Source organism: Haliotis cracherodii, unplaced genomic scaffold (assembly GCF_022045235.1).
Source record: "Haliotis cracherodii isolate W230 unplaced genomic scaffold, xgHalCrac1.p SCAF_20, whole genome shotgun sequence".
NCBI classification, from domain to species: domain Eukaryota; kingdom Metazoa; phylum Mollusca; class Gastropoda; order Lepetellida; family Haliotidae; genus Haliotis; species Haliotis cracherodii.
In genome coordinates, this window is record NW_027266276.1 from 14,023,049 (window position 1) to 14,046,920 (window position 23,872).

General features: G+C 39.2%; 2 protein-coding genes across 2 annotated transcripts; one reads left to right on the top strand and one right to left on the bottom strand.

Annotated features, from left to right (window-relative positions):
• The first annotated feature begins 1,730 nt into the window (after window positions 1-1,730).
• On the top strand, window positions 1,731-4,379 carry LOC139470256 (cGMP-specific 3',5'-cyclic phosphodiesterase-like). Its single transcript, XM_071252599.1, has one exon. It carries the CDS (start codon window positions 1,731-1,733, stop codon window positions 4,377-4,379), a length of 2,649 nt encoding a protein of 882 aa, XP_071108700.1.
• Window positions 4,380-8,246: 3,867 nt separating this feature from the next.
• LOC139470343 (secernin-3-like) lies at window positions 8,247-23,665 on the bottom strand. Its single transcript, XM_071252719.1, has 6 exons — window positions 23,581-23,665; window positions 19,865-20,042; window positions 19,150-19,337; window positions 17,605-17,810; window positions 16,222-16,440; window positions 8,247-12,566 (listed from the first exon to the last, which is right to left on the bottom strand). The coding sequence occupies exons 2-6, from the start codon at window positions 20,021-20,023 to the stop codon at window positions 12,058-12,060; spliced, it is 1,281 nt and encodes a 426-aa protein (XP_071108820.1). The 5' UTR covers window positions 20,024-20,042; window positions 23,581-23,665; the 3' UTR covers window positions 8,247-12,057.
• Window positions 23,666-23,872: the final 207 nt, after the last annotated feature.

Genomic DNA, 23,872 nt, shown 5'->3' on the forward strand with positions numbered 1-23,872 from the left:
CCACTCACAGCGTTTTACGCTAGAGATAGGGAATGTTATTGTTCACATTTGGGATGTTTGGGGCCACAAAATCAGAAGTCAGGCACACTTCCACGGAGTTTTCGAATGATTTGTATCGGAACTGTGAACTTTAAGTGATCTGGTCGTGCTGTCGTGTTCGTTCATCCATGAACAACACCTCCCGAAACAGCGCCACAAAATACGCTTCAAAGGGGACACCGATGGCACAACCGGATCATCCCAAGTAAGTCTCGATATCTGTCCAGATAGTTTAAACAGACTTCATTTCACCACGCTTATCCTTTTACGTTAAATCAAATTGAAAGTTGCGAAAATGGTCGGGTGCGTCACGCTCAAGGGACGCGCTCGATCGGCAGTCGTACATTGTAAATCGATTTATAGATCTAGCTCGATTATATGTCTGTAGGAGCTCTATGCATAACTTATATAGAATGCAAACCGAATTTGATGCGTGTGACTATCCTGTTTGGTTTAATAAAGTGTTTGTAAATATCTCTCGTTCTCATGAATTTCTTCAGTTCTGCCTTGTAATCGCAAAATGAATGACGTCTCGCGATTTTTTATGAATGAAAAACGTAGTCCCGGTGTGACAGAGGTCACGGTTATCCAATCAAAACGAATAAAACAAGGTCAACCTTGTACGACACACGTGTGACGTACGGATTTAGTATCTTACCACCTGTATCTTCTCCACGTGGGTAATAATACAAATTACGTCATAGGGTATGATCACGTGTTTGAAAAGTTTGTGGTACTGTATTCTAAAGGTAGGCCGAATAGTTAAATAGTTGTTAGTTGCACACTGACACTGCCTGTATACTGCATGTCAACTACGTCACACAGATTTTGATATCTTCCACTTGTGTGTGCATGGAAATACATCTTAAGCAGTTATTTTCATGTTTTCTGTAGTCAGTAGTATGCAAGCCTATTTTGTTATTTTGCATACGGCAAGTTTTGTTCACCCCAGTTCAAGTTTTAACTGATGACATTTTCCACTCCGTCACAACAATGTGAACTCCGTCCCAGACTAATATTGTGTCTTATTCTATAAATGCTGCTGCCATATAATCTTTTCCTACAAGATTAATTTCATTGATAAAAAATAATTATATTTAATAGGTTGAGGATAATGAATTTATTTAAAAAAATGATGAACAGAAACAATATGCTCCTCTTCAAAAACATACATTTTTCAGTAAACAATGGTATATTATCAATATAAGTCATTCCCGAAGGTCAATCAGCATGATATCTCCACATAAACGTGATCATTATTGTATCTCTTTCACGATTTTGATAAAATTTGCATAACATTCCATGGTGTGGAGTAGTCAAAATATATGTAACTTTGATAGTTAATGGAATCTAATTGCTTGTTAAGCTTGCGTTTTTAATAGTTTGTATTGTTCAGAATGTCTCTTAATTCATAAAAGGAGAATAAACAAACATTTCCATTTGCCAAATTATACTCCAATCTGATGACTCATTTTCCATATTCTTTACCTTAAATCTGTATTTGGATATACTGATACACTGCTTTCATGGTTTCATTCAAAATGTATCAAAAACTTAACCGTACATATCTTAAATGACCATTCTAACAATATGCAAATTATCCAAAATACCGCCACTATATCATGCCAACATCGTCATTTGATACACATTATCATTTATATTTCAGACATATACTGTTATCAAAAGCGAAAATGTCTGTCACGGAGAAAAATGTGGAGGAGTGGTTGAACTCCAACCCTTCTTTCCTGCCAAAGTACATTGCCAATGCGCCTAGTGACGTCGTAAATAGCATTGAAGGATTGAAGGACGACTCAGCCAAGTTATCTTCAGTTGCCAAAAATGTCATGGCAAGTAAAATTTTGAAGACATATTTGAATGTGGATCCACCTGTCAAAAGAGTTGCTTCAAACATAATTGCCGCGAGTCAACTGGATGAAATGAACGAAAATGACGTTTTTATGGAACTAGTGCGAGACATCGCAAGCGAACTGGATGTAAACGTCCTTTGTCACAAGATTCTGAGAAATGTCAGCTTGTTGACCAAGAGTGATAGAGGAAGTTTGTTTCTTGCAAGAGGTACAGTCGATCACAAATACCTTGTGTCCAAGCTGTTTGACGTCACACAGACTTCAACCCTTGAAGAGTCCCTTCATAACGAAGAAACTGAAATTAAAGTTCCCTTTGGAAGAGGGATTGCTGGCCATGTTGCCCTGACAAAAGAAACAGTAAACATTAAAGAAGCATACGACGACCCAAGATTCAATCAAGCCATTGACAAGAAAACCGGTTACCGTACACATAGTATTTTGTGTATGCCCATCGTAAACCACGATGGAGAGGTTATTGGTGTTGCTCAGATCATCAATAAGATTTATGGTTCGCACGATTTTGTTGCCAAAGATATTGAAATCTTCAAAAAGTACCTTACCTTTTGTGGGATTGGCATCATGAACGCACAACTCTTTGAAATGTCAATAAAGGAATACCAGAGGAATCAGCTTCTGCTCAATTTAGCACGTGGGGTATTCGAGGAACAAACACGCCTCCAGCAACTTGTACAGAAGATAATGGTTGATGCACAACAGTTGTTGAAATGCGAACGTTGCAGTGTATATCTACTATCTGATTTTTCTGCACAAATTACCTTTGAGTCTTCTGATGAACATGAAGTTGCCGTTGAGAGGACGTACGCTTCTGCAGATGACGTAAGATTTTCAACTGTCTTTGTACTATCTGAAAAGGGAAACGGAAATATTGAAATTCCAAGTGCTGGGGACATTGCAATGGCCCAAAATACCAAAGTCTCGAAACTTGTAGTTTTCGAAAAAATGTCAATAAACATTCCAGACCTTGAATTTGAAAGTAGATTTGGAAATGCTCACTTTGTTGATAGCAGTGGTTTCAAATCCAAAAGTATCTTGTGTGTTCCCATCTTTAACAGCAAAATGGAAATAATTGGTGTTACTCAATTGATTAACAAGTCCAATGGTATGGGTTTCAATGAGAATGATGAAAACATCATCGAGGCATTTTCAATATTCACTGGACTTGGTATTCACAACTGTATCATGTATGAAAACGTCTGTAAATTGATGGCAAAACAGAAGGTTGCCCTTGAAGTCCTATCCTATCATGCCACAGCTTCAGAGGAAGAAACCCAAAAGCTGGTAAAGGCAGATTTGCCGTCTGCTGAGGAGTGGGGTTTGTACACATACGAATTTGATGACTCTGAGATGGATGAATTAGACACATGCAGGGCAGTGATCAAGATTTTCTGTGAAGTAGGAGCAGTGGCAAAGCTCAAGGTTCCATACGATGTCTTATGTCGATGGACACTCAGCGTCAAAAAGAATTACAGACCAGTCACTTATCACAACTGGCGCCATGCCTTCAACGTATTTCAAAGTATGTTTACCATCATGTACACAGGTAAACTTGGAAAGACATTTGATGATATTGAAATATTTGCTATACTTGCAGCTTGTCTTTGTCATGACCTTGACCACAGGGGTACAAACAATGCATTCCAAGTAAAGGCTGAATCTCCATTAGCAATGTTATACAGTACATCAGTGATGGAACATCACCATTTTGACCACTGCATTATGATCCTCAACAGCCCTGGAAATAACATCTTTAAGAGCCTCAGTGGAGACAATTACAGGAAGGCTTTGAGTGTTCTAGAGCATGCAATCCTATCAACAGACCTTGCACTTTACTTCAAGAAACGTGCTGATTTCAAGGGCCATTTAGAAAAAGGGGTTAAGGATTTCAGTACACCAGAGCTGAAAGATCTCTTAACAGCTATGATGATGACAGCATGTGATGTGGCAGCCATTTGCAAACCTTGGGAAATTCAATTCCGAACGGCTCAAATGGTAGCCAGTGAATTCTTTGAACAAGGAGACATGGAAAAGGATGTCTTGGGAGAGAATCCCATCCCAATGATGGACAGGGAAAAGCAGGATCAGCTACCAAAGATGCAAGTTGGTTTCATAGATTTCATCTGTTTGCCAATATACAAACTCTTCAGTGACTTTGATCCTGCCCTGGCCCCTTTGTATGATGGTTGTGCTAACAACAGAAAGCACTGGCAAGAACTGGCTGATGGTGAGGCTGCAAAAGGTGAAGGCAATGCTGATGTGAAGACAGCTACTGATGAAAAGAAAGACACTGTCAAACAGCAGAATGCCACTGGTACCACTAAAACTACAAACCATGTTGAAGGAGGAAAAGATACAAAATCTAAAACTGGCAAGAAAGGTCAATCAGAGTCTTTTCGAAACAGACCCTCTAAAAGGCTTAAACTGCCAAAAACAAAGATTTGTGTTATAATGTAACTATGGTTACTTGTGAAAGAAACAAAGTGAACGTGTCTGGAGGTTTTAACATCTTCTGTATTCCATTCACTGTTTTCATTGTTTACCAGTTTAATTTTGAGACAAAATCATAACAATAGCAGATTTAGAGTACTGCATACACACTGGTGACTTTTCAAAACTTCTTCATAATGTAAAATAGGTCACCAAATTAAGACTGAAATAGCTGCAGCCAAACTACAAACTATATCAAAATGCTCAAAGGATAATTTTGCAGAGTTTTTTACATCTGTGATTTTTCTTTGAACAAAGATAACTAGATCATTTAGATTTATCCACATTTATTAATGTAAATTATCATTATTAAGGCTGCAATGTAATAAAAGAGATACGACAGTGAAAAAATTCTGTGTTAGACTGAGTGGGTTTGGTTGAATGTTGTTTTTCACATCATTTTCAAGTGGTTGAAAATGCAAAATGTCTTTCATTCTATTACCTCATGGCCTATTGATCCTTAAGATCCCGGTTAGAATTGGTTTTCAACAACCCACGCTTGTTACTCTGGTGGTCAGGCCCTTTGACTTGGTTGACGCTTGTGATGTCAATCACTGGATTGTCTAGTCCAGACAGCCGTCATATATAGCTGGAATACTGATCAGTACGATGTTCAACATCAAACAAACATATAGCCAATTTAGCCATTTTAACTAAAAACAACAAACAATAGGGAAGGATATGTTTCATTACATTAATTTTATTCATCATGACAATGTAAATAGACAACAAACAAAAGACAGACATATTGCACCAATACATAGTTACAATGGTTACATAACAAAGATGAACACTAAAGAGTTCAAAACTGAATATAAAACTTCAACATTATATTTTCTTACTAGAAAGAATGTTGTTACATCACTCCCTCTTCAATTAACTACCATGAATCAAAAAACCTTTGATTACTTTCAAATTTTGCTTCAAGATCAGAAAATATTTTTTTTAGGGTAAAAACCTAATTTACATTTATCCTGACTCGTACAAAGTGCTTATCTCATCTCATTCTGAAAAGCTAATGGAAACTCCTGTGCTCTGTCCCAAGAACAGGACCGCCTCCGTGGTCTAATGGTAGAGCGTTCACCCGGAGAGCGGAAGGTTCGGGGTTCGATCCCCGGCCGCGTCATACCAAAAGACATTAAAAGATGGTACTTGTTGTTACCCTTTCTGGCGCTTGGCATTATGGGGCTAAAACAAGGACTGGTTGGCTCGGAGTCAGTATACTGTGTCTGAGTGGGGTATTCATGTTAAACTGCAGCATGGTATCTCAGTGAGCTAGCACTATAAATCGGCATCAGTCCGGTCTAGTACAAGCAGCCACAGAAACACACACATGTACATGCACGTAGCTATATAAGTGCAATAATCTTGAACGCGACGTTAAACCCCATTTCACCTCACCCAAGAATAGAAAAATATTTCACCCTACGCACCCCTCAGCCACTCTAGACACAGCACTGGCGTTTCCACTACCTTTTCGGAAAGAGATGAGGTAAGCAATGAGTATATGTCAGGATAAGGTAAAATAATATTTCTAAGACCCAAAATAATACTTTGTTTCATTTAATTTTTTTCTGAAAACTTGATGTGGTTATAAATGTCCAAAGAGTACACCGTCTTGGGGATAACATCTGAAAATACTACATCACAAAAAATAACAACACAACTAAAGCTTCAGTAAATAACCACAATCCACTTTCACAGAGCAAGCTTTGCTCTTTGACAAATCGAGTGCTTAAGTCTTAGAGCTTGCACAACAACTGCCATAACTCCCCTGCTTCAACACAAACTAGTTCTGTGATTCGGATTCACTTGCACAAAGTGATCGTTGGACTAGAACATTTTGTAACTTCCATACTTACACAGATGCTCACAGCAGTTCGAAAGAACTGGGCCTCGTTTCACAAAGCGACACTAGCGCTATGACTATCATATCTCCTATAGTTTAACACAGACTAACCACAGTCGTAGCGCTACAATCGCTTTGTGAAACAGGCCCCAGGTTGTGGAAAAGAAACCTGGCCACCATGCACATACCTTGTACCTGTTAAAATCTCTCTCTTAATGTATACTGATGGACATGAATTAGGAAATACTTAGTTTTAGACATATTAAATGATGTGTTATCATGGGTTGTCTACCAAATACGAGTTGGTAACAACGCACACAAACACATCTCATCATTTGATACTGATGTGTTGAATTTGTAAGCGCAATCTCAAATGTACTGAGTGTAAGCCGTATTTCCCTCTACTTTTCTTTGATCCCTTATTTGTTACCATCAGTATATTTTGTTGTGCTTTTCGCTAAAGATATTCTCGTCAACACTTCACAGGTTTTGTGGTGGAGCAGTAATGCAAGTCTCTTGTTAGTCAACTAATAACAGGGCCTTTAATAACTCACAGAAGTCACAAATGAGCCCAACTCCACGCATGAACTTCGTGTGACCCTTCTGTTGCCTGATATTGAAGCAATGTGTAGAGTAGACTGCTACAACAGTGCTCACAGGTCTTCACGGGAAGCCAGGGTCTTCCTTCGTGGGTTAGAAATAGCGACAACACTGCAAATCAGTTGTATGTAGCCACGGGTCATCCTGGTGCTCACAAAACCTGCCAAGTATTGACGATACAGATTTCGATACACACATAGCAGACAACACTACAACTACTGTAAGTTTATGTTTAAGCAAGGGCCCCATGGCAGTCCCACCTGAATTGTCCTGTTCCTCAAACCAATCAGAGGGCTTGGGCATTCGTTAATCTTTCATCCAAAAAACAAACTTACAGTTACAACAAGTAGAACACTAAGCTTGTGTGCAATAATGTTCCAGTTTCCGTTATGTAAATCTTCAATTACAACACACAACATTCACATAACAACCAGAAAGATCATATGCAAGACAAATCGATATTCTGGAACTTTAATCAAATTACCTCAAACAGCAAAATCTCATTATATATCCAATAACTGAATATTGGTGTTGATGCATATCATGCCATCACAGAAATCCTATATTACGCTGGTTTCACAATTATTACCCATGGGCACTGACATGGGTGAAATTATTTTCAAAAATTATTGAGCATCGTAATTTTTGTGTCATGCTAATTAGTTCGTAACAATTGGGTCATTATTTTCTTTGTTTCGATGATGCTGAAACATCATGAAAGCATGATCGCAAATAATTTACGATAATAATAATAATAATAATAATAAAAAATAAACATAATAATAATGTGTACATACCTATACTGCGTTGACTCCAAACACAAGGTGCATGCTCAAAGCGCTAATATTATTATCCCTGGTTATACCTCTGCAGTTCATGACAATTTAAAGCAACATTTTTTTTCAACAATTTTTTCAACCTGTTGAAGCTAATGTCTCATTTTGAGACAAGGAAACACATTTTTGTGGAAAAATGAATAAATAACCTATTTGCAACTCAGGATTCACAGGCGGCGGCCAAAACATAAAGTATAAGGACGTTAATAACCATGGATACATTTCTACACCACAAAATCTCGGGTGATTATATAGGCATCATAACTCTGCTGTTGCTAATTTCAGAAAGAGTAATTTTTCCTCACAAGTTGATTTCACTTAGTCCTTATTTGCTTTCATTTAATACAGAGCACCAATATATGCGCAGCTGACCAGACATTGGCTAGGTAAGCAAGAGCCTTGATTGGCCAAGCTCCTCACAGCAATAGCCCTACTTAGGAGCTCTCTACACTATTGTTTCCTTGTCACAGCTCCCTACTGTGCTTAGCGGCCTACAACCATGTATGGAGTTTAACTCCCAACCGACTGTTATGTTACAAACAAGTGATGCTGAATACCCTTACCCCAGCTATATTATTACCATATTGTGACTAGAATATACCTTCCTGTATTGTTGTAGCCCTAATTACTGTCTTTCTTTGTCCATTTGAATTTGTAGTTATTTTACATTATAATGTTATTGGTACAGTAAGAATGTATGGGAGAAGTTGGATGCTTTTCCATCAGCCAGCAATCTTCAACGAATCTGATCTAACAAACAAACGTAAATTCTTCTGGGAAATAGAAAATTAGTTGTAAACCTTTTCCCAATGCACTATAATGGCATTCCCAAAGACATAAACAAAAATTTGAATGTCACAACATTTGGGATCAAAAGGGATATTTTAAGCTTCTTGTAACGGCCGGCCGTGAGGTCACTGGTGGCAGCAATGATACCAGAAATGAAGTGTAGCGCTTTGGGAAGGAGCTCACGTAGTCGCAGCTAAAGGGATGCAACTCTGCACAGCCTCAACATCAGCACCTATGAAAGTTGTAAATCCAGGTTCTAAACACTGGATTCGATAGAAGAAGGGTTATAATTCACTAGAAAACAACAAATATCTACAAAACAAATACAATAGATAAAATATATGTAATACAAAGTCAAAATGCTACTTGCATAAAATACTGGTAAACATGTTTCAATCGTACTTTGGAAATATTCTACAGAGAAATTCCTGAGAGAAGCTGATAAGGTATATTTAAGTAGGAATACCTCACAAGAAAGTGAAATGAGAATTCACTGATTACTCAAAGCAAAATAATACCTTCCTGTAAGCACTAGTTAAAAGTGGTGAAATGTGTAGATTACTACAAAGGTTAATATTGAGATCATTTGAAACAAGTTCAGTCCTGTCAGGCAAACAAATATATACATGTCCCTGGGTTTCCAATTTCAACCCATCCCAATATACCGTAGTGTTGGTAGGTAGGAGTGTTTTTTGGTTTCTCTTTTATTTGAAAGACACTTAACGTCAGTAAAAGTCTTATTTCAAATGAAAACCAAGACTTTTAAAGAAGCACTACAAATTAATGTTAGTGGCATAAAACACAGACAATACCAGGACTGTGACAACAATTCTGGTGCAACTTGAGAAAGACGAAAAAAATTGTTTAAGGGTTGGGGCTCCGAATTGTGGAAACAGGAAACACATATATATTTGTTTTGGCCTTAGCTTCATTAAAATGAACAGGGTTTTACACTAGGTTTAGCCATATTGCACCAAAAGCCCAGGACACTAGAGTTTCCGGACTGAGCCATGTTGACAATGCACACGTTCTGCCACTACAACCTTAAGTAGAGGACATTGCGGGATTACAGTATGTGCTTAAGAAGAAACTAACCAGCTCTCCTCTACAACATAGAGAAAATATAACACACAACATGAATGAATTAATATACATGGACAACTATCAACATTTTATCTTTGATACCTTAAACAACAAGACAGAAATTGCCATCTTAAAATTCATTATCTGTAAGTAGAAGATGTAGGATTTCAGTCAGATCACAAGATGAAGCAAATAGGCTTTCCTCTACAACATGAAAAACATAACACACAACATGAATGACTTAGAATTCACAACTGTCAAGTCAGTCCTTCAGCCAGAATGAAAACAGTGCCACTTGTCAAATTACTTTTCAAGTGCCAACAACAATATCTGATCGGGGGCCAACCGAAGAATGACACAGAAAGCTGCAAGTGTCTCATATTTCATGGTTGCCACTCCTTCATGTGCCAGCCAAACAACACACCTCACTGCAGCCATTGATGCATCATGTTGCAGCAAAACAACATTTTTTCTTCATACAGTCAAGTCCCGTTAATCTGACATAGTTGGTTGCATATGATTATGTCAGCTTAACTAGAATGTAGGATAAACAGAATTAATTAGTATCAATCTTTGTGATCGAAAATCGGAGAACTACACAATAGATAACGATACAAACACTAATTATTCATTAATTGTTTATTGTTTAGCAAGTATATCTCTGTTGCTTTGTAATATGCAGCAATCAGCCGACTTGTCTCGCATCAAAACACGGGCTGTGTACTTGCGGGCAGATGACCATGGAGTAAGCTGATCCGTGTCGGATTAACGAGAGCGATTTCGGTAATTTGTTGCAAATTAGGTGTGTGGGGGTGCGAGACTGTTGGATTAACGGGTCTAAATAGCACTGATTTAATCAGTTCCCATCATTAGTTTTGGATAAAGCCGATTGTCAGATTAACGAGACTTGACTGTATATGGTACACATTTCTTTGAATAGCTATTGACATTTTTATTCAAAGAAATGAAGAATTGAATGATGAAACATTTTAAGCCAGATGCAATGTTTTTCAGCATTTTGCTGTATAGAATATTAACATTTCTCATGTAATATCACTGACAGTAAATGTACTTGTGTGTGTGTTTTAAGCGCCAATTTCCATGACTTTGTGAGAATGGCACAAGGGCTGTCTGAAGCACTGTCTAGTACATATGTTGCCTGCTTCACCATCAACACAGCTGATAACAGCTTTGGTCACAGTGACTAGATCGGTCAATAAACTTGTAAATTGCAAAATACTTATAAATAAACTCAATGAACCTGTACATTGTTATCACTAGGAAAAGAGTGAAAAAACAATTCTACATTTTCTCATGGTATTTTTGGTACTCCTTTACCATTTTTTTCCCACACTAATTTTTAACTAGTAGTTACCATCGTAAAAAAATATTCAACATCCTGATTTAAAGATTGTTACAAACATCACACATTTGCCAAAAACTATCATATACCAACATTGTTTTCTTTAAAAGAAATCTTAACCAACAAGATATTAATCACCATCTCAAAATGGATTCTTATCTGGCTTTGAAAAATAGAAAATTCTTGACTTTTATAATTTCACAAAACATTAATTTGTATAACAAAATGAACACTCCCTTTGCCTCTGAATTAATGTACAATTGTTTAGCCATGTAATTAATCCCAAACGACTTTTCCTTTGATAAAAACTAAGATAATAGGATGCTGAAATCATTATTTCATTTTGAACTTTAAACTGTATCCAAAATACTTTTTTGATAATATAGCTGTGTGAGTGAGTATGGTTTTCTACCACTTTTAGCAAGGTAGCAACACAGTGGGGGACACCAGAAATTGGCTTCAAACATGGTACCTATGTGAGGAATCAAACAAGGATTTCGGTGTGACAAGCGAACGCTAGACTACAGCACCTCATACAGCTGTCACTAACTTTGACTACCCTTGAAAGATGGGGTTAAGCTGAAATAGGTTTCTGTCTGTATTATGATAATTCTTACTATTCTGTAATCATAGCTGTTGAAATATACACATCATAATATCAGTTAGTAGTGTATTTCGAAAAGTCAACATTTTTCAGTCTCCATGTTCATTGTATATCAAGAATCCTCAATAACCATCAACTTGTTTTCTTCTTGTGCACGTTCAGGTAATGCAGTTAGATGTTTTGATGGTGAGTGAATATGGGTTTAACAAGGTTTTCAACATTACTTTACAAGGGAGGAAATCTTAAAGTGAAGCAGGTTATATTTGCTTACCACTCTGGTGGAACCCACAACACTGCCACAACCATTCCAAGATCTTAGTCGGATGAGCCTTGAATTCAAACCAATGATCAGCAGATCCTGGCAGCAAAGGGAGACAAACCTGCATGGTGAGTTATGGCATCTAAGACAAATGACAACCTGGTTTGCTTGTTGAACCGGATTTGTCTCATTAGCTTTTGGATAATGATTTCAACACCCATAGGTTCTGTGAACAAACCAGAGTTCAAATTACGATTTGAGTTTACTTGTACAAACTCAGTTCCTGTGTAACAACAGTAGGGAAAACACTAGCAAGTTCTGTAAAATTTTTGCCATCAAAACGTTCAAGCATTTCTTTCATGTCTTCCAGACATTTCGTCTCTAGGCTTTTCAGATTCTGCAGAACCTCCTGTGCGTTTGCATCCTCATGATCCAGCTGTTCACAGAACTGGTTATGGCCTCTGTGAAGCTCGTGCTGTCGATTAACTTGACCTTGAAACCTGGGAATTCTTCTCGCGGGATCGTCTGGGCCATATTCGGGAGATTTTGTCTGGGTACCAATGTCAACAGTGTCAGGCGTGAAAACAAAGGGTTTGTACACGCTGCGTAGAGGGTTGGGGGTTGCTGTGAACCAATGACAAGGCAGCATGGAGCAATTGGAAGGGGAGAGAACTGACACCTGACTTCCTGTCGAGGTGAATGCACCGGTCATACAGAAACCACTGTCTTCATCACGGAGGATCTGCATCATCTCTGGAGCGCCAAAGGTACCTGCAAACATCATCACTCTTGTAGTGTCATGGATAGCAAGGTTATTTGTAATGGGCCCCATTCCATAAAGACTATGTTAAGGTATGGGAGTTACGACTGTCTCAGTGCTATGTTACGACTGTCTCAGTGCTATGACTGTCATCATGTCTATGTTAAGGTATGGGAGTTGCGACTGTCTCAGTGCTATGACTGTCATATGTCTATGTTAAGGTATGAGAGTTACGACTGTCTCAATGCTATGACTGTCACATGTCTGTGTCAAGGTATGGGAGCTACGACTGTCTCAGTGCTATGACTGTCATATGTCTGTGTCAAGGTATGGGAGTTACGACTGTCTCAGTGCTATGACTGTCATATGTCTGTGTCAAGGTATGGGAGTTACGACTGTCTCAGTGCTATGACTGTCATATGTCTGTGTTAAAGGGGAAGTGTACACGCAAAAATCACTTTCTTTCTTTTTCTAAACAAAACGCAATTTTAGAATTAGTTAGTATCTGTGTTTGAAAATATACACTCATTTTATTTCACAGTGAAAGTAGGAAGCTCACAATAGTGTGAAAGTGATATGCCGTTATGAGGCCTTCGTTTTACGAGCGAAATAGGCCTGAGTTATCCCCCTTAGATTATGACGTAATTGGTGCCAATTCAACTGGGTCCCTGTCTATTCTCAACGCAAAAGATATCAAGGACCAGTTTGCGGTAAAACAACATTGTCTACGACACACTCCGGCGCAGTGGTGACTCAGCATAACACAATTCTGGCTGGCATCTGAGATGCTAGAATCACAAAACTGTACCTACACCACGTGAAGCGGCTCTAACAAAGCATGATGACGTCATAATGTTTATCAATTGGCACCAATGACGTCATATTGCAAGGGACATAAGCCATGGTGTTTTTGTTATGGAAATAGAACACTTGGTAAATGTGAAAAATATAAATCGTTTTAGTGCAAAAATATGTTAATTAAATATGATGTTTTTATATTTTTGTCTATGACACTTCTATGTTAACACTTTTAATGTGGAAAAAGTACAAGAAAAAAAGGTTCATTTCCGTGTGAACTTGCCCTTTAAGGTATGGGAGTTACGACTGTCTCAATGCTATGTTACGACTGTCTCAGTGCTATGACTGTCATATGTCTATGTTAAGGTATGGGAGTTGCGACTGTCTCAGTGCTATGACTGTCATATGTCTATGTTAAGGTATGGGAGTTGCGACTGTCTCAGTGCTATGACTGTCATATGTCTATGTTAAGGTATGAGAGTTAAGACGGTCTCTGTGATACAACTGTCATAACTCAATATTAAAGTAGGGAGTTACGATCGACCTAGTGATACAACTGTCATAACTCAATGTTAAAGTAGGGAGTTACGATCGACCTAGTGATACAACTGTCATAACTCAATATTAAAGTAGGGAGTTACGATCGACCTAGTGATACAACTGTCATAAGTCAATGTTAAAGTAGGGAGTTACGATCGACCTAGTGATACAACTGTCATAACTCAATATTTAAGTAGGGAGTTACGATCGACCTAGTGATACAACTGTCATAACTCAATGTTAAAGTAGGGAGTTACGATCGACCTAGTGATACAACTGTCATAACTCAATGTTAAAGTAGGGAGTTACGATCGACCTAGTGATACAACTGTCATAAGTCAATGTTAAAGTAGGGAGTTACGATCGACCTAATGATACAACTGTCATAAGTCAATGTTAAAGCAGGGAGTTACGATCGACCTAATGATACAACTGTCATAAGTCAATGTTAAAGCAGGGAGTTACGATCGACCTAGTGATACAACTGTCATAACTCAATGTTAAAGTAGGGAGTTACGATCGACCTAGTGACACAACTGTCATAACTCAATGTTAAAGTAGGGAGTTACGATCGACCTAGTGATACAACTGTCATAACTCAATGTTAAAGTAGGGAGTTACGATCGACCTAGTGATACAACTGTCATAAGTCAATGTTAAAGTAGGGAGTTACGATCTACCTAGTGATACAACTGTCATAAGTCAATGTTAAAGTAGGGAGTTACGATCGACCTAGTGATACAACTGTCATAAGTCAATGTTAAAGTAGGGAGTTACGATCGACCTAGTGATACAACTGTTATAAGTCAGTGTTAAAGTAGGGAGTTACGATCGACCTAGTGATACAACTGTCATAAGTCAATGTTAAAGTAGGGAGTTACGATCGACCTAGTGATACAACTGTCATATGTCTATGTTAAAGTAGGGAGTTATGACTGTCACTGTGATACAATCGCTGTGGAATGGGGCCCTGGACCCTGTTTCTCAAATTAATCTCAGCACTATGATTGTAACTCCCATACTATAACACAGGATTATGATCCTTGCGGAGCCAAGATCTCTTTGAGGAACGGGGCCCTGGACATTACATCTGTCACCAGCAGGGTGTATGTCAACACGTTGTTTCGTGATCACATAGCCTCGACGGTGACTGGTCAAACTAGTTCCATGTGTAAAATAACAACCGGCAATAGCGATCAGCTGCTTCGCTTAGAGTTATAATTATTTTAAATATATTTAGCAAAAGCTGCAACAAAAATAACAAGATATTGGAATGTATTATTCCTGATAAAAAAATAGTTTCAGATACAGTTTTTGCCGATCCTTGCATTAAAATCCTGTGAAGTTGTATCATTGGGTGCATCTTGACAGAATCACCGGTAGATTCCAAGCCAACGTGTGTACAGCTGATTGCTGTTTCCGGCTTAGTTTACGAGAAAATACACAAGGTAATCTTAATCCCTGGATTTAAAACAATGCCAAGCAGAACAAAAAATACAACTTAAATGGTAAATCAATATATATGGTGATTTTGTATCCCAGGAAAGGAAACATCAATTATATCTACCAAGACACCACCACCCCACTCCCCCGCCCCACCCCACTACGCTCCCATTGCCAAGTGACAATACCCGCATTTTGATACATGTTTCAGTTTCTGAAATCACTTTTCCAGAGACTGTGGTTAAAAACATGTTTAAGAGATATTAGATTGGGTCAATGCACAAACAAACATTCTGGTATGTTGTGTGAACTGACGCTCATGAACGTATCACATGATGTCATAGATACATGACTTGAGATGTATCATTTGTATTGTGGCAGGATCAGCATGTAGAGTTGGGAAATTATGTGCAGCATATCGTGATAAGAATAAATATACTCTGTGGTAACACTTGACTGATTGCTAGTATTGTCATTAATTGGTACACATTGGAAACATCTCTTCTTAACTTACGAACTTCTCCATATGTTTCTATCTTTTCATGTTTTTTGGGGGGGGGGTGAGAAAAGTATACATAAACAGGAATTTATGATGTCATTTGGAGGCAAAGTTTTGTTTGTTTGTTGCAATATTCCAGCTATATGACGTCAGTCTGTAAAATAATCGAGTCTGGACCAGACAATCCAGTGATTGACATCATGAGCATTGATCTACGCAATTGAGTACAATGACACACATCAACCAGGTCAGCGAGCCTGACTTCTTTAAGACAAACATAGTCGCCTTTTACAGCAAGCATGGGTTGCTGAAGACCTATTCTACCCCGAATCTTCACGGGTTTTTGTAGGCAAAGAGACAGAAGGTGAGATCAGACATTTTCCTACCCTTTTCGGAGAGCGTCTGCAAGAGTTTCCTCCCCCTTGTGTAGCGATGTGACTTGCACAGGGCTGCAGTGGCGCCCCCTTCACTCACAGCTGCAGTAAAGTTGAGCTCGCCAGACCCGTCATAAAGGCCCAGCGACTTGAGCTCCTCACGAAGGTTGGGGGAACCGAGATCAATCTTTGTACCAATACTGAACTCGTTGGAGATATTCCTTACACCTTCTGTAACGACAAATATCCAGTGGGTTAGAAACAATTCCAAAAATATCAGTCCATGACTTTAGCCACTCATCTGAAGCTTGTCTGAAGCCGGTCGATTCCAGGAAACTTGTTTGTAATCTAGTAAACTAAGCTATTAATTCTTTAAACATATTAGCATAATATAAGATTGCTATGCAACACAACGTAAAGAACAAGGAAGAACGAAGCGTGGTTTATTTCACGATAAAACATTGTTTTATCATGACGTCACTTGAACATGCACTCGCCACTCGATGACGTCATAAATTTGACGTTATTTTTTAGAGGGAAGTGTCTTGCGAGACATATGGGAGAGATATGACAATAGGTACTGTGAGAAAAGGTACAGATAATCGACGTGAATATTGTGAGAATATGCAGGAAAGAGCAAATTTAAGCCCCCTGTTCATAAAATGGACTTGTTTCATTGACATCCTTAAAGAGGCTGTACATAATATTGATATTTCATAAGGAACAAGAGTTTGCCACTAACGTGGCTATATCCCCTGCCCCTGTTGCAGAATTTATGACATAATTAAATCTAAACAAACCCTAACCTTTTTTAACCGAGGTGGAACTTTTCATGGAAATTGTAAAAAAAAGAAGAGTTTGGAACCTAAGTCCATCTTGCTGCCATGGAAACTTAAAAAAATAAAAATTTCTACAATTTCTAAATAGCACTAGCAAAAGGCACCAGTTCAGCATGTACCTGACAGACATGCAAAGTTTGATGAAAAAATATTGAATGGTTTATGAGTTATGCTCCGGAAACGAACCCTACCCTCACAGAACCTAAGTCCATCTGGTTGCCATGGAAACGTAAAAAAATAATTTTATACAATTTCTAAAAGGCACCAGTTCAGCATGTACCTGACAGACCTGCAAAGTTTGATGAAAAAATATTGAACGGTGTATGAGTTATGCTCTGGAAACGAAACGTGATGGACGGAGCCCGTTTCTATATCCCCCGCCAACTTTGTTGGGCGGGGGATAATAAACGACGAATGGGAGTTGTTTATACATGAAGTACAATGAAACATAAACTCCCTACGGTGTTTTATTGTATCCCACTCACTGTTTATTTCTTAATTAAACATGAAAATTGACACAGGGAGAGAAATAAAGGCCTATTTTTCATGGCCTTACCTGTGACATGTTCGGCAGCCCACAGAGCTCCAGCTGTCTCCAACACCCAGGCCTCCTTCCTGTCAGCTATCAGGAAGCTGTTATGGTACGCCCAGTCCGTCATCCCTGACTGCTCACTGCATGGACCCCCCTGGCCGTACTTGGCCAGCAGCGACGTCAACACATCCAGCGCCTCCCGGGCAGTGGTAGCTCTCTCAAGTCCAAGTCTGTATAACAGGGTATTGTTTCACCTTTGTACTCTTCACATACAGACATAAACCAAGTTAAGAAGTCTGGCCTGAGATGGATTTAACACTGGTTTGAACAGTGCTGTAGTTGCTTCCAGTGTCAGCTTGGTTTTGTGTGTGTGTGTGTGTGTGTGTGTGTGTGTTTGGTGGGGGGGAGGGGGGGGGGGGCATAGTAACCATAGTCATTAATCTTCCTCACTTTAGTGAAACCCACAAGTACTGGTATGGTGCTGACAATGCAAGGATCAAATCAGGGGGAATCTCCCTCCTGAAGGTGAGGTGAGGTGAAATTGGGTTTAACGTCGCGTCCAAGATTATTGCACTTATATAGCGACGTGCATGCACGTGTATGTGTGTGTGTGGCTGCTTGTACTAGTCCGGACTGATGCCGATTTATAGTGCTAGCTCACTGAGATACCATGCCGCAGTTTAACACGAATACCCCACTCAGACACAGTATACTGACTCCGAGCCGACCAGTCCTTGTTTTAGCCCCTTAATGCCGAGCGCCAGACAGGGTAACAACAAGTACAATCTTTTAACGTCTTTTTGTATGACGCGGCCTGGGATCGAACCCTGGACCTTCCGCTCTCCGGGCGGACGCTCTACCACAAGACCACGGAGGCGGTCTCTCCCTCCTGAAAATCCAGGTTGGTCTTCGGCAACCAATGCTTTTCGCTAGAGGCGACAAACGGGACCGGGTGGTAAGGCTACCTGACTTGGATGATGATGTCATCATATTCCAAATGCATAGACCAGTTCTCATCTTAATCACTGGATTGTCTGGTCTATTGTGAGTGAGTGAGTGAGTGAGTGAGTGAGTATGGTTTTTAAGTCACTTTTAGCAATATTCCAGCAATATCATGGCGGGGGACACCAGAAATGGGCTTCACACATTTTACCAATGTCAAGATTAGAACCCAGGTCTTCGGCGTGATGATCGAACGCTTTAACCACTAGGCTCCCCGACCACCCCTGGTACTTTAGTGATACAATAGTAGTACACAACCAATACAACTTGCTGACCATGCCAAAACCTAGCCTGAGGGGCGACTCTAGATCACTTGCCCACCTATGCTCCTACTGCATCACTAAGGGCACTTTTCCTGTGCAGCGTCCTGGGATCCTTGAATATAAGAATCCTTTAAACCCTTGATTCTTAAAATTAAGATTATGATAAAGACCCCCTTGACTTCCACTCTTAAATTTCAAAAACTGACATGACACAAAATCTACCAAGGCTAAGAAAATGAGAATGAAAATCCATCAATGGTTAGCTGCAGGTCAAATAGTATCCTTGTGTAGAGGTTGACCCAACCTGACGAAGTCCATGCCAAGCAGCCTCTCTGTGAGGTCATCCGGACTGTTGAGTTTATCCCACACCGCTTCGTTCCCGATACAGACTCCGTACTGGTTGGCCCCCATCTCTGCACCCCACATCCACGCTGGCTTACTGAGGATCACGGCATGTGTCTGGGGAACCTCATCGATCTCGATGTACGTACACTGGAAATGAAGTCTTACTTCACCGAAAATATCCAGTAGTCATACATAAATGCAATACAATCAAATAAAGAATCACAGGGTTTCAGATGAGTACTTTAGCCAGGAAATTGACTGATTGTCATCCAAAATATCCTGGGCACCAATGCACAAAGCTATCTTAGCGCTAAGGTGATCGTAACTCCCATACTTTAACATAGACTTATGACAGTTGAGAGCTAATATTGCTTTGAGCACAGGGTCCTGAAGATACTTTTCAAATTTGGTAATGACATAGAAGAATGTCTTATAAGAAGTTGATAAAATCATGACAATTTACTATTAACATTTGTCTCCAGCAAAATCACTGCATGTAATATTATCAACTGTAAGTCCATGCAGTCCTTACTGTATTCATAGTGCCTTGTGACATTGTGTACAATTAAAAAATATTCCATTTGTTTTATTTCAGGAAGTTTGATGTAGTCCAAAACATTGAGAGCACCAAGATAAATTCCTGCATCCTGTGTATAGATTGTTGCTATGTATACCTGAAGTTTGTTTGTTGTGTTTTCTCTGGCTGGATAAAACACCACCTCCTGCACCTCTGATTGGGGCCGGTCCGAGTTCTTGCCGAACACCACACAACCATTCTGTGTCGCTGGGGGGAGGGCAACAAATGTGTCACATGATGGCCAGTGGTGAGACATTGTCTTGTATGAGCATCAACTGGAAAAATAACATCTACAACTCAAAACAAGTTAAACAACACCCACAATTTGTTTGTTTGTTTTTTGTTGTGTAACGCTCTACTCAACAACATATCAACTATATGATGTGAGTCTGTAAATAATCAAGTCTGGACCAGACAATGCAGTGATTGACATCATGAACATTGATCTACGCAATTGGGATACGATGACATGCATCAACCAAGTCACCGAGTCTCACCACCAGATCCCGTTAGTCGCCTCCTACGACAAGGTTGGTTGCTGACTATCAATTCTAACCTGGATTTTCATTTTTATGGGTACCTGCAACTACAAGGATCTTGCACAACTTGCAAATCAAGCGAAACGTGCCGCATATTACAATACTGGGACTACATGTTCATACCTTTGACACATAAAAATGTATTACTGAATAAATCAGGTCACAAAGATTGATACACCAGGTAAAACGTTGGAATGGAGATTTACATTTATCTTCGCAATTGGCATACGATGACATGCATCAACCAAGTCAGCGAGTCTCACCACCAGATCCCGTTAGTAGCCTATTACGACAAGGTTGGTTGCTGACTATCAATTCTACATGTTCTAACCTGCATTTCATTTTATGGGTACCTGCAACTACAAGGCTGTGTGCAATACCCACCAGCCATCACAGATTAACTGTAGTCATATTAATGCAAATGTTGTTAAAAGTCTTTTGAGTCGTAACTACACACAAGGGAGATACAACAATGAAGACCATTTTAAAGTTAATCAGTAAATACTCACATGTTACAATTTGTGCCCAAACCCTTTTGCGTTTACTAACCTGAACACAGTGTAATTACCAGTTTTTTACCGGTAAAATTAGGCTTGGACAGGTAATTCATGTGGCTACCAATCCCTGAGGACCAGCAAATAAAGTACCTTGTGATATTAATATTAGTATATTTCTCCTCTTGTCTATTTTTAATGCAAGGACATTTACATTTTGCTTTGCTTTGAGGTTAAATATATACTTGTAGTGACTTAGTCTCGTAATATTCAAACACAAAAGAGAAAATTGTGACCGAACTTTGTGTGAATGATATGTAGATCTAACTAAGTTACTTCAGAGATGATGTCATTGCATTGAACATGATGTTGAAAGAATTAAAAACAGGCAATTTTTTCATTCATTTATTTATTTGTTGAAAGGTGGGACTGACAAAAATTAGGTGGGACTGGTAATTTTTAGAGTTGCAGTCCTGGTGGACTAGCAGTTTCAAACACCAGGGGGGGGGGACACTGGAACTAACTGAGATATAGCCCTCTTAAGCATTATTCACTGCAGAACACTAACAACCAAAGAGATAAATGATAGGACAGTTGCTGTTTTGTGTAAAAACAGATCTTCAATATACTCAGGCTAGTGAGTCCCCATAAGGGGTGAAACAAGCCATCGGTGCACCGGTGCATCGGGAATATTTTCATGTGATGTTACGATACACAATGTTTTATTCTGTATCGATACATGACGATACTCTTGCTGAAATAAATTATTCACTATTTCTTTAATGACACCTGGCGTTTTTGTCAGTCAGATATCACAAAATGTGTTGTGATTAGCGTTTGAAGTTCACTTCTAAAACTAGCCACTACGAACATGTCTACATCTAGCTTTTCCTTTTGAACCTGCTCTAAAATATGTTTTGTCAAGAAGTTTCCATGTGACTTGACATAAATCTGAGTATCGCTATATGTATGGTATTGTGACCAATGTATCGTGATATATATCATATCGTGACCTTGCTGTATCGTTTCACCCCTAGCTACCATCCTCTCATATCCGGTATGTTCTATCTCCCTTCTATTATGATATATGCTCTGGACCCATTAGCCACCTGACTTTCATTTTGAGGCTGCTTGGCATCTGTTGAGCCATGATCTAAACATGCCAAACCACAAGCGTTACCATCAGTATTCGTCTCAACTATTGGCTGCCATTGCAAACACAAATGGAGCGTCTTGCAGCATAAGATAGCGACCTCCCTCCCATGTCACAGTAGTCAGAAAAACATCTTTCCAGCTCGTTTATAAAGTCTTGCTGTTCACTAATAAACAACAGGGGCTTGTGCGAATGAGGCTGTGTTTTGAAGGTTGCTTTATGCCAAACTGATTACACACAGAGACAATGTTTCAGCTTCACATAGGTAACAATTATATTGTCGAGATGCAATCTCAGTAAAATCAGATCTCAGTTGTCGCTGCCGCTGCCGCTAAACAAAAATTTGAAGACATCCAATTACGGGTCACATCAGACCGACATTTCGCAAATTTTGACTGAGTGTGTCAGTGGTGTGATATGTTTTAACATAACTTTGAAACCTTCATCTATAGCAGGCAAAGGCTTCAGAGCATGTGCTGTTTGTTTGTTGTTTAACGTAACGCAGCACTCAGCAATATTCCTGTCATATGACGACGGTCTGTAAATATTCAAAATATGGACCAGACAATCCAGTGATTGACATTATGAGCATCTATCTAGGCATTTGGGATAGGAAGACAATTGTCAACCAAGTCAGCAAGTCTGACCATCCGATCATCGTGAGTACCTGCAATTACAAGGTTGTGTGTTGCAATACCCATCAGCCATGACAGATTAACTGTTAAACTTGCTGTTTAACGTCGCACTCAGCAATATTCCAGCCATCGGACGGCCCTCTGCAAATAATCTGTCTGGACCAGACAATCCAGTGACATCATGGTATCGATCTAGGCAATTATGACCACCTGATCCTGCCAGTCGCCTCTTTCAACAAGTATAGTTGCCTCATGACAAGCATGGAATGCTGAAGACATACTATCTACTCGCATCTTCAAAGGTCTCAGAGCATGTGCAGTAATTAAGTATTGTGTGCAAATCAAACGAAACGTGCAACATATTACAATCCTGGGACTCTATGTTCATACCTTGGACACAAAAATATGCATTACTGAATAAATCGGGTCACAAAGATTGATACACCTGGTAAAACGTTGGAATGGAGATATACACTTGAGAATCAAAGATAATGTGACATCATCATACAGGTTTTATTTGAGACATTGCCGACTATATTCTGGAAACTTCACATGATTTTCTTTAGTTCAACATACTAGCATGGACATCGTGTTCAGTTATGATTTCGAAAACGACATCTGAACCAGGTGAAATCATGTAAACATTTGTAAAATAGATTCACAAAATGGTTGTTATCAGTTGATTATGCGCTCATGTGCATACAAATAGGGAAGGAGTATGTATCCGTTGAAACAAAAGCATCGCTTAAGAATCCGACAAATATGCATGTCTAAATCTAGTTCAAGAGCCACAAAACCGCTCCGGGAATGTCGCCTGTCAAAAACTATTCGGCGTGCTTATAATATCTCACCCAAACAGGGCCTCAAATTGACATTTCGCAATGATTGTAAAACGATCACGCACGGTACATGAACCTGCTACAGTCTCCGTGTAGTAGTCCAATGTATATTTAGCTTCCACAGATCATTATTGTCGGCGTACATGTACTTACGAGTTGCAGAATAATGTGCAGAAGAAAAAAACCGTCCGCCCGAAAGGATTTAGTGAACATGAGATAACTCTCGAGTCCGAAAAAGGGGTAGTGTTTCCCTAAACACTATCTGAAATAGTATATATATAATAAGTTCGCGATGTAAACGTCTTCATTCAAATTATATACTTACGGTAAATATATTTCTTCCGCTAACAAATAATCCAATCAAGAAATTTAAAGGTCATGAAGCTTCTGTTTTTATTTCTATGTTATATTGTCTACCTTCTCTATTGAGCATCTCAGCATTGGC